At 46.7% G+C, this 18,631-nt stretch overlaps 1 protein-coding gene across 1 annotated transcript in view; it reads left to right on the top strand.

Annotated features, from left to right (window-relative positions):
- The first annotated feature begins 9,994 nt into the window (after nucleotides 1-9,994).
- GM2A (ganglioside GM2 activator) overlaps nucleotides 9,995-18,631 on the top strand; it is an 11,026-nt gene continuing 2,389 nt past the window's right edge. The window contains exons 1-3 of the mRNA XM_080674731.1: nucleotides 9,995-10,377; nucleotides 15,800-15,961; nucleotides 18,420-18,602. Of these exons, the coding sequence (XP_080530857.1) occupies nucleotides 10,288-10,377; nucleotides 15,800-15,961; nucleotides 18,420-18,602 (435 nt within the window). The 5' untranslated portion in view covers nucleotides 9,995-10,287. The remainder of the gene's footprint in view (nucleotides 10,378-15,799; nucleotides 15,962-18,419; nucleotides 18,603-18,631) is intronic.

The following is an 18,631-nucleotide window of genomic DNA, read 5'->3' as shown; positions in this document are numbered from 1 at the left end:
TGCTGAGGGCATGGATGCTTAGAGCTATTTTGATTGCGCCTGGAAGGGATCTTGGTCCCTTTTCAAAGACAGAAGCTACTCCTCAAAGGAGTCACCATGGGGATTCATGAGACTCTCATTCTGGTGTACTGTTGCTGGGAATGTAAAATGGTGCAGGCGTTAAGGAAAACAGTATGGAGGTTCCGCAAAGAATTCAAAGCACCCAGCAATCCCACGTCTGGGTATATAGCCCAAAGAATTGAGATCGGGATCATAAGAGATCTCTGCGTACCTGTGTCCTTTGCAACGTTATTCACAATAGCCAAAATAGGGAAACAGCCCCACTATCCACGGACAGATAATGGAGGACAGTATGCCGAGTGAAATAAACCAGCCACAGAAGGACAGATACTGCGTGATTCCACTTACATGAAGTTGCTAAAATAGGCAGCTCGTACAAGCCGAGAACAGAAAGCTGGTTCTAGAGATCGGTGGCACAACGTGGTGCCTAGAGTCAACAGCACTTAAACATCTGTTCAGAGGGTGGATCCCATGCTCAGTGTTCTTACCACAAAAAGAAGCAAAGGAACAAAAACAAAAAACAAGGAGGGGGGGATTTGGGGAAGTCATAGGTATGCCTATTGATTTTGGTGATGATTTCTGAGGTGTGTGCATATGTTCAAACTCATTGAATTGTATACAATAAATATGTGCAGGTTTTTTTACACCAATTATACCATCAAGAAAGTTTGTGTTTTTTTTAAGAGAGAGAGAGGAAATGAGAGGGAGAGAGAAACATCAATGTGAGAGCGAAACATCAATTGGCTGCTTCCTGCACGCTGCCTCCTGGGGATTGAGCCTGCAAACTGGAGCATGTGCCCTGACCAGAATTGAACTGGCAACCTTTTGGTACATGGGATGATGCTCAACCAAATGAGCCACACTGGCCAGGGCAAGAAAGCTATTTAAAAAATTATTTCCATTCTGATTCTTGGCTTGCTATTGATTTGCACTTGACCCTGGATAATTCACATACATTCGTTTCTCTGGCCTCACATCCTCACCCTTCCATTTACACAGTGTTTGGCATGGAGTAAGCTCTAGCAAAGATTTGTTGAATGAAGGAATGAATGAATGAATGAATGAATGATTTGGATTGGGGCTGAAGTTGGGTTGGGATCAGCGAACTTCATAGTTGACAAAAAATTCCTGAATTATTCACAATCATGAATAATTCCTGAATTATTCATAATCTTCAGGAACTGTGAGGGGGATTGGATAGGTTATTGGAAGGGCAATGAGGTGAACTGGAGATTTGATCTACTTCCAGCCTTAATTCCGCTCTACTGAAGTGGAAACTCAGGTTGGGGAGCATAAGGACCTGCTTAGGGCCAGATGCTGGATTTGAACCCAAGTCCATCAGACTCCACAACCTGAGCTCCTGATAAAGTACTAGAGCTTCTCAAAGAGATCTGTGACCCCAGAAGGTAAACAGGAACATTCTATGGCTCAATAGTTCCATTCCTCTGCGGCACTGTGGGGAATGGGGAAGAAGGGGCTGAGGTGGAGGAAAAAGAAAGCCAGCGAGAGCAGGACAGCGCCCACGCCAGCAAGGGCTGCTATTTAGAGCCGCCCCAGAGCCCCTAGGAAAGGATGATAAGGGGGCGGGCAGGGAAGAGCAGTTGAAACAGGAGCCCCAGGAGGGGGAGGGGGCTATCCCCTCTCCCGCCCCTGCTGCCTCAAGCTCACCCTGTCGCCTGATGTCTAAATAAGGCTTAGAGGCACATTCTAGGCAGCTAAAAATAAACGCCGGCTCCCCCCGCCCCCCCCGCCCTTGGGCTCTGGCGACCTCCCCAGACCCGTCAGGGCTCCCCTTGGCAGGACCCGCTCTCCGGGGGGCACAACTTCGGGGATACAGAATCAGGTCTTTCTGGGGACCCAGGGTTCTGATGGGAGTGCTTCCTACGACAAGACCTGGACAGAAATCAGGACGCCTGCGTCCTACTCTTAACTTTGCCCTAACAAACCTGCAGACGTACTTTTCCCCCCTCTGAATCTCAGTCTCCCCACATGTAAAACGCGGACGTTGGAATAATGATGTTAAAGCTCTGGCATTTTTGAATGAAGTCAGAATCCCACACTCTGGGATCGAACTTCAGAATTTGCCCACTGGGATTCTTTAGGGTACATCTGTCCTGCAGACTTATTTTTAGCTCCCTCAGTCTTTTATAATGATCTGGATTAGTTGTCCATTCTTAACGATTTAAAGAATTCACATAAAAGTCTAAATTCCCAACCTCTTGAAAAATCCGATCTGTCCACACGGGGCCAGTGTTTTCTGGCAACTTGAATCTGAATTGGGTAGCGGCCGCCCCCTGTCGGCATAATGAGTGTACTACAGGTGGCTGCTGCTGCCCTCCCTAAGGGTCAAGATCCTCATAACCTCTCTCTCAACCCCACCCTGTTATGAGACTTCAGACTATAAAGGCGCTCTTAGGCATTGCCTGAACCTCCGAAGACGCCAATGGGATTGTCTTTGTTTGGAAAAATATTAGCAGACACGCCCAACGTCTGTTGAATTCAAATAACCCCCAAGAGCCACTTTGGAGGCCAGCAGAGGGGTGAGGGCTAGGGAAGGAAGCGGGGAGGGAGGAAGGGTAAGAAAAGGAGAGCAGAGCTGTTGGAAGAACAGGATTCTGGTCAGCCTGCTAGGAGTTACCCAGCTCCTTTAGGGCAGCTCATTGGAGCCAGACTCCAAAGAATCAAAGATGCTGCATCTGTGATAGTGGGGAAGGGCATGTAATAAGAATAGAGCCACAGTTGTTTCATAACCTTGGTTCAGACCCTTGCTTCTCTGTGGTCCTCAGACCCGCAGCATTGGCCTCATAGGGAGCTTGTTACAAATACAGTACAATTATTGAGCTCCTAACTATAGATAAGAAGTGTTCTTACAAACCCTGGGAAACTGGAGGATGTGCTGCAAGAAGACAAACGGAGTTACAAAAAGATAAGAAACACCTTGAGGCCCGGATGTGTCCATGGCTCAGAAAAGAAAATGCATTTTGAGAACAGTCAAAGGACAGTGTGAGCTTTGATTGGTTGCTGTGCCTGGACCCTGACCCCCTCTGGGAGTTTGCTGCAGGAATGCTGGCCATTCTCAGGTCCCAGGAACTGGTAGAGCTGGGTTTAACCATCATTGAAAATTAACTACCTTGTTATTAGACTTCAAGGTCCTGGAAGGAGACACACCAACCACAGACCCTGCAGCCATTCCCTCCCCTGTCCCCCCTACAACCTTGCATGCAGCCTCTCTTCCTTATCCCTATATGATCAGCCAGCTAGTAGGAGGGGGCAGATTTTTGTGGATGACCTGCTGCTCTCCCATACTGCTGGCATTATTGGAATAAACACCCGTATATGATTCAACCCTGTCTCTGCTTAATTAGCTCAAGTAGTGACAGGCAGCCCAGACCCATTATTTGTCTGGTTTCATCTGGACTGGCCCTCAGACGAATGGAATCCATCCCACCTCAACAGTATGGTGTGGGGGAGGAAGAAATTTTACTCCCCTTCTAGATTCTTCTGGCTGATCTAATAATTAAGTTGCCATGAGACAGATTAACAGAAAAAAAAATAACCAAACTTAATTACATGCATATGAATGGGAATCCCACATACAGGAGAGGTTCAGAGACAGAAAGGGAAAATAAGGAATATATGACATTCTGAGCTAAGGAAAAGGTCAGGCTCCTGAGTCTGCTGAGGGGAGGGAGGAAGGTCATTCACAATGTGATGAGAGCAGATGTTTAGCAATGGGGTTTTTGCCCTGTCCTATAGATAGGTCACAAACAGTTATTTCCAGTGATAGCTCTTATGGTGGCCAAGGCCCCTAATTTAAATTATTTAAAGGAGAGGTAGAAGGCTTATGTGAGCCTGCAGGGTTTTAATTGCTTTCAGCTCAAATTATCCTCATGCCAAAGTAGCACAAAGTAGGGGAGGCCTGTTCTGAACCCCTTGAAGGGTGATGGGGTGTAGACATGAGAACCTGGGAACAACTGAGGCCTTGTTTTTCCTGCTGTTTCACCGGACACCTTCCTTGGGAGAAAAGAGTGACTCCATAGCTGTCCCTCACCAGCCACTCAAGGGTGGAGGAAGTGGGTCTAGTTCAGACCCTTGCTTCTCTGTGGTCCTCAGACCCGCAGCATTGGCCTCATAGGGAGCTTGTTACAAATACAGTACAATTATTGAGCTCCAGCCTCACCTACTGAGTCATAATCTGCACTTGAAAGGGGGGATCCCAGGTGGTTTGCATGCATTAGATAAAAACTGCTTTAGACCAGTGATTCTCCTGTTGGCTGCACCTTGGAATCCCCTGGGGGACTTTTAAAAATGCTGATGCCCTGTCCCACCCAGGGGTGTAGTCTGGGCTTGGACTCCCAGGTTATTTGTTTAAAGCCGTCCAGGTGATTCCAATGAATCAAAGCGCTAGGCAAAGACTGTAATGAGATGAAAATATTTGGGAATTGAAGTGATGCAAACTTGTATAGGGCCCACCCAGATTGAGGCTGGTCGGGGAGGCTGCTCTAGAGGCACCTTCCCCAGCCCTGTTTGTCTTGCCAGACCAGTACAGCTCCGCTCCCCAGGGCATTTCCAGGCCTCTCCAGGTGCTCTCAGGTTTCAGAAGAGCAAGGTGAGAAGGGAGTGGTGCTCCTGTTAGCTCTGCAATCATGCCCTGGGATGTGGCCCTGAGCAGGGAAGACCAGAAACCTGGGTCCTCATCCTACCTCTGCTGGGTGGCTTTGGGCTCCAGTGTCTTGCTCTCTAACATGGGCTAATCAGAGGGGATTGAAATCACGTCTAGTATTCCTTCCACTTTATACATAGACACACAGGTATATGAAGGTCTAATTGGCTTTATTTTTTATTTTTTAAATATATTTTATTGATTTTTTACAGAGAGGAAGGGAGAGGGATAGAGAGTTAGAAACATCAATGAGAGAGAGACATCGATCAGTTGCCTCCTACGCACCTCCCACTGGGGATGTGCCCACAACCAAGGTACATGCCCTTGATCAGAATCGAACCTGGAACCTTTCAGTCCGCAGGCTGACGCTCTATCCACTGAGCCAAACTGGCCAGGGCTAATTGGCTTTATTAAGTGATTCATGAATATGGCAGCATCCTATTTAGCAACTAGAAGGGTGCTTCTGAAGGGTTGTACAGAATGGAAGGTTTTTTTAAAAAATATATATTTTATTGATTTTTTTTTTTTTAACAGAGAGGAAGGGAGAAGGATAGAGAGTTAGAAACATCGATGAGAGAGAAACAACTATCAACTGCCTCCTGAACACCCTCCACTGGGGATGTCCCAGCAACAGAGGTACATGCCCTCGACTGGAATCAAACCTGGAACCCTATAGTCTACAGGCTGACGCTCTATCCACTGAGCCAAACTGGTTAGGGCCAGAATGGAACGTTTTTATAGGCAGAAAGGGAGTGGGACTAGGAAATTAAAACAGTAGATTATTTCAGGCTAGGGTACCTTCCTTTTGGAGAAGGGGTGGGGGTGGGGGCGGGAGGAAGGGGGGTGGAGTCTTGTCAGGCTGATTACTTCACTAGTATTGAGCAGGAAATTCCAGATCATTAAAATTTCACTTCTGAGAGAGACTGAAACCCCAATTAGGTTAGTTATTAAGTTTTGGGCTTGGTGATGTGGCTTAGCAAAAGTGACTCCATTTGGCCATTGTTTCTTTTTTCTTTTTTTGTAACACCTTCGATGGAAAACTATTCATTTTCTAGAGCATACTCTTCTACATACCTAGTTTGGATTCTGTGATGGGCTCTATGCCTTTCATTGCCTCTGAAGTTGCAGATAATTCATAAGAATGGAAAGTAATCTTTGCCTTTACATATGCAAATTTTTGACCTGTGGAGGTCAAATTGACTTCTCTCCCCCATTATGGAAAAAGCCAGTTTTGCCTTCCTTTGCACATTTATCTCAATATTCCAGATCTGTACATGTGTTTGTTCATTGGACTCTTCTTAGCACAGTTTGTTACACTTCACAGGTTCCCTCACTGAAGGAGTTACATTAAATCTCTAATGCATGTTCATTTTATATCAATGGGAGTTATGATTTTGCCTTCTGTTAAAGAGAAAACCACAGACCCAAAATGGCATCACTTATGCTAAAGACCATGATACTAAACCTAGATTTAGTACCTGACCTAATCATCGTTTCAACCTTTCCTAGAAATATAATCTTAAAATTCCAGTCTGGAACCTGTCACATGGGCCCTCTCCATCCATAGGAAGAAGAGGCAATCTGCCTAAAAACCCTGGCCGTTCACTTGCCCCCAGAAGATGTCTTGGTCTAAAAAATAATCCTTTCCTTTTGTAAAGGGTTCCTTGCCTGACCCTTTTTCCTATAAAAACCTGTCATTTTGTGTAACTCCACAGAGTCCTTCCAGTTGCTATATGGGATGCTGTCGAATTCATGAATTGCTTAATAAAGCCATTAGATCTTTTAAATTTACTCCGTTGAATTTTGTATTTTAACACTTTCTTTTGAAAATTACTCTATAATAAAAAGAATAGCCAAGATTTAAGAGTCTTACTAGTATGTCCTATGGATCGAGCTAGCTGGGCAGAATATGCAAGATTTAAAACCAGATGTCCAGACTATATTTGGGTTGAAATCCCACCGAGACCAGTTAGTAACCAAGTGTTCTCATGTCTACACCATCAGCTTTGAAGGGGTCCTGAACAGGGCTCCCCAAGATATGCCACTTTGGCATGTAAATTATTTTGAGCTGAAGGCAATGAAAACCCTAGGGCTCATGAGAAACTTTCACTTTTCCACTGAAGAATTTAAATTTGGGGCCTTGTCCAAAATAAGAATTATCGCCAGAAATAACTTTTTATGATCTATCTATAGGACAGGACAAACACCTAATTACTGAATATCTGCTCTTTGCATCCTGTGAATGACCTTCCTCCCCTCAGAAGACGCAGGTGCCTGACCTATCCTTAGCTCATAATGTCATATTTTCCTCATATTCCTTTTCTGCCTCGGAACCGCTCATGTATGTGGGTCTCAGACTCTCTCATGGATGGGGGGAGAGTTCCCATACATAGGTTTGTGTAGAGAGCGCCTGGGAAGGCGCATGAGCTGACTGTCAGCTGAGTCCAGTGGTGTTAGCAGAGCCACGTCCTAAAAACATACCTTGCCAGAGGCAGGTATGTTGTCAGCCTGACTTTTAGCTCAGGTGCCAGGGGGTGGGTTTCATTATCTAAGTTCAGCCAGGTGCCAGGAATGGGCACAATTATCTGGGCTCAGCCAGGAGTGACAATTACAAAGAAGCCACAAGAATGAAGAATTGCAGCTTGATCTTTAACCATGATTTCACATAATTTCCTTTGTCTTAAACTCTAGTAAAACTTCCTGGTATCATGCTGTAAAATAAACGTGCTGCACTAGCTCTGGGTCACTGCCTCTCCATCTGAGGGCAGCGTCCCACCTGGTCCCAGCTTTCCCTACTGTCTCTGTGTTTGTCTCTTTCTTTTTCTCAATCCCCCGTTGCCCCTACACAGGACTTTTCCGCTCTCTAGCCATGCTGGTCACAGCTCAAGAGAGAAAAACTTACAGGTTTATAATTAAATTCGTTCATTTTCTCTTGCTAATCCACCTCATGTGTATTTGATCATTAGACCAGCCAAGAGAACCTAGGAAGTAGAAGAAAGTTCCTTCTCCACAGTTGTTTGTCTGTGACTGCTACATCCGACCTACTTGTCTGATTCATATGCATTTGAGGTGGTAATCACATCCAGGGCATTCACCACACCAGCCTTTAGATACATGCCGTGTCCCCACAATTTTCACCCCTACCCCACACAAGCATGGCTGCTAGGTCATTCTGGGCCATGTCATTCCAGGACCCAGACCCAGTTAGTCCTCCAGGAAACACATGATGATGAACATTAGAGTGACAACAATTCCCACATTTCCAACCCATCACTCCTAGAATGTGGGTTCTTTAAAGACAAGGGCCTTGTTTTAATAATTGTCATTTTTACACATGTGTGCACCTATTGAATGCCAGGTGGATGTCAACCATGGCTGCACATTTTAATCACCTGGGATTAAAAACAAAACAAAACCAGTGCTTGTGTCCCACCTCCAGAGATTTAGGTGTAACTGGTCTGGAGGGTAAACTGAGCACTGGGGTTTTTAAAAGCTCACCAGAGGACTGCAGTGTGCAGCCCTGGCTGGGAACGGGGCCTGATGGGCTTGGCCTTGTTTAAAGTTCACATTGGCTCTTACCCCAAATGTTTCTCATTTCTCCCAAGGATGGCCAGAATCCACCTCCTCCGAGAATTCTTATGGGACGCAAAAAAGCAACCCACTGCACTTTGAAGTAGTTTAATCTGATTTCTTGTCTTCCGGTATTATTCCTCTTGGATAATATCGTGTTTATTTCTTTACTTGCTGATTGCTCTTCTTCAATGGACCCTAGTGGGAGTAGGAACAAGGTCTTTATCTGGTTCAAATGTTGGATCTATAAATAATTTGTTGAATGAGCTTAGTACTGAAAGGTATTATTATTATTATTATTATTATGATGATGATGATGATGATGATGATTTTAATCTCTGAACAAGCCACTGTTCGCTCTCCCTTCCACCACGGTTATGGCGGTTATGGAGTTGGTTTTCAGTCACTGTCCATGGCCTTCCAAAATCTCCTCCAAAACCCTTCAGATGGGCATGTCAGATACTCTAATCTCCAAGGAATGCACTCACTCCTTGAAAGATCCTCGAAGGTTGCTTGGGCAGTAAACGAAGTGTTAACCACTTATGGCCCAAGATAATTGACTTCTTGTGTGAAGGAGTGTGCCTGAGGCTGAGAGAGTGGAGTATTTAGGAGTCAGGAGGAAGTGGGTAATGGGGTGGAGAGGCCTTGGCAGGTGCAAACATGGAGAAAGGATGATGCTGGCAAGGAGGCTTGCAGTCCCTTCCTAGTTCCCAATGAGGCCCCAATGATACCAGCGTTGGCATCCAGTTCCCCCACCCACCACCCACAGGTCCACCAAGGCGCACAGCCACATGGACATCTCTCATAGTACTGTGGGATCAGCTTCCGGAGAAGTGAGTTCTAACTTCACTTCTGCTGTGTGAGTTGGGCAAGTCCTCTTCTTCATGGGGCCTCAAATTGCACTTGTGTATAATGAAGAGGTTGTGCTGGATGAGGGAATGAAGGATTTGTCAGATTGGGAGAAAGTTGTGCAATTTAAAAAGCATTTTAAGGCCCAGACGGTGTGGCTCAGTGGTTGAGCGTCAACCCATGAACTAAGAGGTCCCTGGTTCTATTCCCAGTTGGGGCACATGACCCGGTTGCTGGCTTGATCCCCGTTCCAGGGCTTACAGGAGATGTCTCTCTCTCATTGATGTTTCTATCGCTCTATTCCTCTCCCTTCCTCTCTCTCTAAAGTCAATAAAAATATATTTAAACAAAAGCATATTAAAAGATCAGGTAAAGTCTGGAGCTTAGTTAACAATAATGAACTAAAGCCAGTTTCTTAGTCTTTATAAAAATACTCCATCTTATTGTTAACAATGGGGGAAACAGAGATAGCGCTCAACTATTTTTGCGATTTTCCTGTAAATCTAAAATTAATTCCAAAATTAAAAAAATGTTTAAAAAGATGATTGGGTAGGTTTCAAATTCTATTCATAATTTATTTTTTCAACTAAGATTGTCTATTATGTGTCAGGCACTGGGTACACACATCAGTAACTAAAAGTCATAGTCTCATCCCTTACAATCTAGTTAACACCCCTATTGCTTCTTTAAAAAGCAAACCTCACCTACAAAATGTAGTAGCTTAACAAAATCTTATCTGATGAATGTCCTTCATTCAAATGTCCTTCCTGCGTAGACCCGCACAGCGTCAGTTCAGAAACCACAGCCCCGCCCCTCCCTCGCGCTTCGGCCCCGCCCCACCCCGCAATCAGCCCCGCCCCTTTCCTCTTCCGACTGCGCCTTCGCCCCTCAGAACGCGGGGCTTGACGCCCACGCCGCTGAAAGGGGCGCAAGGAGGAACCCCTGAGGTGCATTTTGGGGAAAGATCTGCTTCTCCCCAAGGCCTTGAAATCCCAGATCCCGACGGGTTGGGGCGCATCCTGAAGTCGCCGCGCTTCGCTTTGCATAACAATACAAGCTTTGCACAACCAACGCCGACTGGCATTTAAAGGCGTCGCCGCGGCCCCAGACCTCGTAGTTACCTTCCCGCGAGCCCACCTTTTGCAATGATGTCCCTGATTCGGGCTCCGCTCCTGATCTCCCTGGGCTTGCTTCTCGCTGGCCATGAGGCCCTTGCAAAGGTTCCAATGAAACAGGTGAGTGCCGCTCTTTTAGGAGGCTGTTTCCACTATCCTGGCCCAAAGGGTTGGGATGGAAGGTGGGGTAAGCTATTCCCGTCTCTGGAATTCCTTCTCTGCAGCAGAGCCTCCCAAAGTCACTAACTGTGGACTTTGAGTGGGTCCTTTTCTTTCCAAGGGTTTGTTTCCCCATGTGGGAGATGAAACAGCTCTCCTCTACCCTTCTAGGTTCTGTCTGCTGCTAATTTTAATACTCAAATTGACATGAGACAGATGAACAAGAGAAAATAACCAAATTTAGTTACATACTTATGTATGCGGGAAACATGCCAAAGTAGCACATCTTGGGGAGGCCTGTACCCGCCTGTACAGTGAGGGAGGTCTGTACGGCCTTGCTCAGCTCCAGTTTAGGCTCATTTACTTCTGTACTCTCCTGCCCTCTTTCCAACCGTCTGAGTGAAAATTTGCAGAACTGGAAGACTAAGGTACTGTTCCTTAGTCCCAGCCCTGTTTACCTGCCCACCTTTTCCCCATGTGGCTGGCTGGGTGGTTGGAGAGGCCCTCCAAGCCAGAAGGTCCAACCTTGTTCCTCTGGTGACAAAGATCCAGCCCTGCTCTGGTTGTGAGCCATGGAGAGGCTCTGACCTCCAAGCTTGCTCTTTCCTTCTTACTCACCCCAAGCTCCAGACCCTGGGGAAAGGGAAGTTCTGTCATTCTGAGACCTACAGAGGCCTAGATTCATGGCCTCTTTGCTGCATGGCTGCAGGCAAGATACTATCTCTGGCAGCAAAGAGAGAGGCCCAGCCTAGATCCCCTCCTTCCAACCACCTTGGAAATGCTCTTGTGAGAGCGAGAAACCATGTGGTATAGGGGAAAGTGGGATAGGACTGAGAGCTGGGAGGCTTGCTATTGATCCTATCTTTGTCTCTAATCCATGGGCATGGCCTTTGGGCTCCTTGAGCCTTAGTCTCTTCATCTGTTAAATGGGCATGATGCCACCCTGCCTTTCTTATGAATTGTGGGTGAAGGAATTGCTCTAATACAGTGATTTTCAACCATTTTCATCTCATGGCACACATAAATGAATTCTAAAATTCTGCAGCTCACCAAAATATATATCTTTTGCTGATCTGACAAAAAAAATAGGTTTAATTTTGATTCATTCACACCAGATGGCTATTGTTGTATTGACTGTTGTCATTGTTTTTTATATTTTTATTGATTTCAGAGAGGAAGGGAGAGGGAGAGAATTAGAATCATCAATGATGAGAGAGAATCACTGATTGGCTGCCTCCTGCACGTCCCCCATTGGGGATCGAGCCCACAACCCAGGCATGTGTCCTGACTGGGAATCGAATCTGGTTTATAGGTCAACACGCAACCATTGAGCCATACCAGCCGTGCTGTTGTCATTTTTTAATTTGACAATCTAAGGGAAAAGAGGTCAGTAACCCTGACTAAACCTTCAGGTATTGCACGTTTTAAAAATTCTTGCGGCATACCAGTTTGCCTCTTGCGGCACACGGGTTGAAAATTGCTGTCTAAAATCTTACAGGGATGTAAGCCATTGCACTCAGCCTCACCCTGGCACAGGGGCAAGGGGTCTGTTTTGCCTATTGAGTGAAGGAGCTAGGATCTTCCAGAGGATTCAGTTTGTCCATGAACGTAGCTTGATAATGTTTCTGTTGGCTCCAGGTCTGACCGCTATGAGGTAGAGTTCGGCTAAGGCTCGAGCTTGCCCTACATCCCCATTCTATATGCTTTGGCTATGGATGCCATTCCAGAAAGTCTTAGATTGGCAATTTTGGAGAGGCCTTGAGACATCATAAAGTTCACTTACCTCACTCAGGCCCATAGAGAAACATAGGGGACTCACCTAAGATTACACAACAAGTGGCACTTTTGATCCTTATATGCCATCATCAAGCACTTCTCTGGCTCATGTGATTCAAAGTCCTGACTCTGAGCTCCCAGGCCAGATGAAGGCTGTTGGGTAGTGTTTGGGCATCCATAATATGTTAAGCCATGTGCTTTCCCCGCTAATAACCTTTTTTGGGGAAGTAATTTCAGAGTTGCAGAGAAGTTGTGCAGATAGAACAGAGATCCCACATGCTCCTCACTCAGTTTCCTGAGTGTTAACATCTTATTGACCGTGGTGCACTTGTCAAAACTGAGAAGCCAACATTGTTACTTTACGAAACACTAGGCTTTTTATTTGGATTTCACCAGTTTTTTCATGAATGGCCTCTTTGTGTTTCAGGATTCAGTCCAGTTGCCACTTTGCATTTGTTGTCACGTCTCCCCAGTCTCCTCTGGTCTGTGGTCCTTTTTCAGTCTAGTGTTTTCATGGGCTTGACAGATGTGAAGCGTTGTGATCTATACTCTCAGTATGTAAACGTCTCCTCTCCCAGGAGCCCTGCGAGAAGATATAATTATGCCCATTTGGTAGGTGAGGAAATAGCCATGGTCTCAGCTAGTGAGAGTGGCTCAGATCTGATTTGAACCCAGGTCTCTGATTTGTACCCACATTTCTGTCTTCAGAGCTGTGCCTTTCCCCTCTGCCCTATGTTGCCCCATGTTGCCTCTTCCCCCATGTTGGGATGGCAAATATCTGGTGCCAGGCCTGGCCCTTGGTGGGCATTGCTAATCCATCATACCTCCTTTGTCAGATGAGGCTGGCCTCAGCTGCAGAATTCATTGCCACGGAAGCCTCTAGTCAGGCATCTGGAAACCATCTTGTTACGTCTCTCTGAGGGCCTGGGGGAAGGGTCACTTAGGAGCGGGAAGGGGTTTTTCAACTCCAACAGGGCTCTCTGACCACTTCCTCCAGCCTGGGATCAGTCCTCAGTGTCAAAGCCTATGAAACTGTGCAAGTAGTTCCGGAAAATGGCCAGTCCTCCTCCAGCTCAACTCTTAATCCCAGGCTCCCTTTCATTTGACGGTGGCCTCCTAACTGGTCTCCCCCTTCCACCTTGTTCCTCTCCAACCTGTTCTCAACTATACACGAGAGCATGGCATTCTCCTGCAATGGGGTCCATTGCCCTTACAGAAAATCCAGTCACCTGATTATGACCTGCGAGGTCCTGCGTGAAATGACCCTGCCGCCCCTTCGACCTCCTCTGTGTCCTTGTCCACGGCATCTAGCTCACTGGCTTTCTTGTAGTGCCAGAGCAGCTAAGATGCTTCCTACCACACGGTCTTCACACATGTGCCCTCTGCCCGGACATTTTTCCTCTCTACTTACCCGGTGGACTCCTCATCCTGCAGGAGTCCAGCTTAACTAGTAAGTCCTTGGTTACTCTCCACCTTACCTTTTGTTTCCCTATGGCACTCGGAAATCTTAGTAATATGTACATTAGACTAAGCTCCTTAAGACAGGGCAGGGGCATTTCTAATTGTTTACCACTATTAACACAGCATGGTGATCATTGCTCCATACATATTTGTGGAACAAATGCTGAAGGATGCATTTATTGGTTCCTACACTGTGTAAGGGGCTGTGGGGAATACAGGGATGAATCAGACCCTGTCCTGCCTTTCTTAGTCATGGCACAGTGTTTCATTCCAAGAAGCTCAAGTAAAGGTGTTTATTCCTAGTATTTAAGGAATCTCATGGAAATAGAGGCAAGAAGTGGAGGCCGGGAGGGCTAATGGCTGTCATTTAATGAGCCAGCTCATGCTTCGGGCCTGGCATTGTGTAATGAGCATTATATACATGCTCTCACCCTTGCCACAGTCCCGAGAGGAAAGTATAAATGCCTCCACTTAAAAGATGTGGAAATTGGGGCTCCAAAGAGGAAACTGGCTTATATAATCATATGATATGGCTTATATAATCATATGATATGGTAAAGAAGTATTATGATTTCCACCCATGTCTGTTGACTAAAGCCTTGATTTACCCCACATCTCAGTCTAAAGCCATGCCCTTCACTGCCTGTTTAGATAAGGGTGGCAAGGGGGTAGGTGACTCTGTCTGTTCCCTTTTCCACAAACCCTCAGATCTCATTCCTATGTCATAGTCATGGGTCATGGGTCTTGGAATTCTGGCCCCATCCCAAAGCTATGACCCAATAACGATGCAAAGCCCAAAGTCCTCAAAGTGACTTTGCCTCCATCTCAATTCCCAAATCAGAGGCAGAGAAAATACATCACCAGATTGGGTTCAGTGTTCTTTTTTGGCCTCGTCTGCTGTAGGTGTGTGGATGATGGGGACCAGCTTGGGCATGTGGGACTGGCAGGTTTTCCTTTTAAGTTGGGATGTGCATGGCAGGCATACTGCCATGTACGTTTCTCAGAGGGGGCCTGGGAAAGGTGTGAGTGGGTGGGCAGAATCTGCATGGTGTAGGAAGTTTGAAAGATCACAGACAAGCAGGGTTCCTGGGAGTAGGGAGTCCGTGGTCTTGTGCAGTTGGACAAGATAGTGGAATCAGGAGACCCGTGGGGGATGTGAAGGAAGAAGAGAAGTGGCTCTGCAGAGGGGAGGAGGGTGACTCAGATGGGGACAGGGCATGAGCAATGGGATGGCAGTAAGAAAGCACTGGTTAGGACCGGGGAACTTAATTCATTCAATGGGATTATCAACAAGTGGCTCCCTGGGGACCTTTTCTTGTGTGTCCTATTCCCTTTCTGGGTTAATTGCATACCCGTTGGAGGGCGGGGCGTTGGATGTTTTGTTTCCCATTGTGTTTTGTATTTACTACTGTCCCTGGCCCTTGATTGGGGTGGGGGACTGCCGGGTGTGTAATGGGAATCAAGTCCTGGGCACAGGCTGCAAAGGGAAATCCTCCAGGAGCTTCCCTCTAAGGAAATCCCAAGACTGGCTAGAGAGGAGTGGGGGGCAGGGAGGTGGGAGCTCATTTATTGGGGCTGACATCAGATTCCTTCCACTCATACCTTCCAAACTCTCAAAACAGGAAGATATAGTTAGTTCTCCTGTTTTGTTTTGTTTTTTTTTTTTAAATATATTTTATTGATATTTTACAGAGAGGAAGGGAGAGGGACAGAGAGCCAGAAACATCGACGAGAGAGAAACATCGATCAGCTGCCCCCTGCACACCTCCCACCGGGGATGTGCCCGCAACCAAGGCACATGCCCTTGACCGGAATCGAACCCGGGACCCTTGAGTCCGCAGGCCGACGCTCTATCCACTGAGCCAAACCGGTTTCGGCAAGTTCTCCTGTTTTGAGTGTTTGAGCATCCGTAACACTGAGTTTCAGTTCCTCCTCTAGCATTAACCAGTTCAAGGTCGGGTATACTGTGCTTTATTTCATAGTTTAGCACACTTTCGGGAAATTATGTCTTTTGAGTCTTTGACTTCAGTCCTACCTCTCCTAGGGTCACTCCGTCAGTAGCCTGTTCTGTTGATTTTTCTGACCTGTGAGAGTTCCTTTTGTCAACTTTTCTTTTCTCTTTTCTTGCTGCCATGATTGTCCCTAGGCATTCCGGATCAGTAACTTTTCCTGGGAGAACTGTGACAATGGGAAGGACCCTGTGCTGATCAAAAGCCTGAATGTGGAACCTAACCCCATTGTAGAGCCTGGGAATGTGACTGTGAGTGCCGAGACCCAGACAAGTGTCCCCCTCAATTCTCCTCTGAAGGTGAGTGGTGGTGGGAGGGGGGGATCGGTCAGGAGCTGGAGGGAAGGTGCCCTGGGCCAGCTGACAGGGCACTGGGGGACTTATGCTCAGGGACCTGAATACCTGGAGGCCTGGCATCCCAGAGCAGCAAAGGAGGCACTGCTTTGTAGACTCGTGCTCAGGTTCATAGACTCTCAGTGCCATGATGTTTGAGATTGGAAGGAATCTGCTGTCAGCCCCAACAGCTTCCCACTGAGGGCAGAGATGGCTCATTTCCTCACACCTGGCAGGGAGTGCTCCGGCCTCCCGGGCAGGATGGCACAGTATGCACTGTTGTCCAACAGCTCTGGTTGGGCAATTTGGTTTTTGGTAATGGTGTCATTATCTATATATATAAAAAGCCAGTGACCAGAACGCCATAACGACTGGAACAACCAGACTGGTTGCAATGATGCCTACTGTGGCCAGTGAACTGGCCCGATCTGGGGGTGGAGCTGGCCGGCCAACCTCCTGTAGCCCCTCCCCGCACCAGTCCCACCCCCGATGGGCCCCCACCCCCCAATCGGCCTGCAGCCCCTCCCCCTGGCTGGCCCTGCCCGATTGCCCCCCTACCCCAATAAGGGGCGGGGCTGGCCAGCCATCTCCTTCGGCCCCTCCCCTTCCCCGGCTCTACCCCAAATTGGCCCCCCACCCCGATCAGGGGCAGGGCCGGCCAGCCAACTGCCTGAGGCCTCTCCCCGCAGCTGGCCCTGCCCCCAATGGACCCCCACCACCCTGATCAGCCTGCAGCCCCTCCCCCAGCCATCTCTGCCACCCAATGACCCCCCACACCAATTGGGGGTGTGACTGGCTAGCCAACTTCCCATAGCCCCTCCCACAGCCACTGATCTCTGTTCAGCCCCCCCCCCCACTTTGGGGGTGGGGCCCACTGGCCCACTGACCACAGCCCCGCCTCAAATTGGCCCCCCCACCCCAATCAGGGGTGGGGCCCGCTGGCCAATCACCCATGGCCCCTCCCCCCAGCCAGCCCGGCCCTGATCAGGCCCTGATTAGTGCCGGCTGGCAGGACTCCACCTGTGCACAAATTCGTGCACTGGGCCTCTAGTTAACTATAAAACAGACACATCAATTAGCAAGAGATATGTAGTCAACTTTAGAAAACACAAATGGTCAAAATGGGGGGAATAAAAGAAATTTCTCTACCTTGTGATAAGAGGTAAGCACTTTTAACATTTTGGAATATTCCCCCATATAATCACATATAACATACATATTAATTTTAATGGATATATATGAAAATAACCAGTGCTCCTTATAAATGTCCTCTTATAATCTAACTCCTCACAAAATAGGCATTGTTAGCTACTTACATATCCTGTCAGAATTTTTTTCTGCATTTGTAAATATATATATCTTTATACTGTGAGATTATATGACATGTGTTATTATTACTTTTCACATCATATTATTATTTTCCATACCTCTTTCTGTGGCATTTGGCATAGATCTACCTAATCATTTTTAACGGCAGAAATATACTGTTGTAGATCTGTCATAGTTTACTTAAATCTAATGTTGGATATTTAGTTTGTTTCCAGGGTAGTTTTTATTTTTAGTTTTTGCTATTATAAAGAGCTTTGCAGAAATTATTCTTGAAATGCACCTTTTCCTAACTTTTCTGATCATCTAGACCCGTGGTCGGCAAACTGCGGCTCGCGAGTCACATGCGGCTCTTTGGCCTCTTGAGTGTGGCTCTTCCACAAAATACCATGGCCCGGGCAAGTCTATTTTGAAGAAGTGGCGTTAGAAGAAGTTTAAGTTTAAAAAATTTGGCTCTCAAAAGAAATTTCAGTCGTTGTACTGTTGATTTTTGGCTCTGTTGACTAATGAGTTTGCCGACCACTGATCTATACACAGACTGTTTAGGTCTCTTGATATCTATTGCCAATGTGCCTCTAAGTGTTTCAACCTGTTTGTCCTCTAACTGGCAACAGCAGATTTGGCTTTCCCCACACATTTGTTGACACGGAGCATTTTGTAAAAATCCTTTCCAGTCCTGTATGTCATCCCTCTGAGGTTAAAGTTTCTTTCATAAGTTTATTTGCCTTTTGTAGTTACTTTGAGAAAGTCTAGGAAGCAATGCTACAGTTAGCCAATTAGCAGTTGGATGACAAATGCATTTCAACTCAAGTATTAGCTTCAACGAATGGGTATGGGTGGTGACTACCTAAAGAATGCTAAGACTGTGTGGTTCAGTGAAGGGGGAAAGTCACATTTGATTATTCATGTCTGTCATGGGCACAGGAAAGGATAATATTGGGGCGCGTGCTACAATTTGTCGTTTCTGGATTAGAATGTCTCCAAAGATCCCAAGCAATTAAAAACCCTGTGATTGAAATGAAATGCTGACCTTTTAAAGAGGCAGAGGAACTAGTATGTTTGCCTTGAAACTGACACTTTTTCAAAATCTTTTCACCAGGTGGACTTAACTGTGCAGAAGGAAATGGCTGGCTTCTGGGTCAAAGTCCCATGTGTAGAACAAATCGGTAGCTGTACCTATGAAGACATCTGTAACGTATTTGACGTTTTCCTTCCCCCTGGAGAGCCCTGTCCAGAGCCCCTGCACACCTATGGGCTTCCCTGCCACTGTCCCTTCAAAGAAGTGAGTACTCAGGGAGGGAGAGCATTATC

Source organism: Plecotus auritus (genome assembly GCF_963455305.1).
Source record: "Plecotus auritus genome assembly, chromosome: 6".
Classification (NCBI taxonomy): domain Eukaryota; kingdom Metazoa; phylum Chordata; class Mammalia; order Chiroptera; family Vespertilionidae; genus Plecotus; species Plecotus auritus.
Note: the sequence above shows the minus strand (reverse complement) of the source record. Positions and strands in the feature narration are given on the sequence as shown.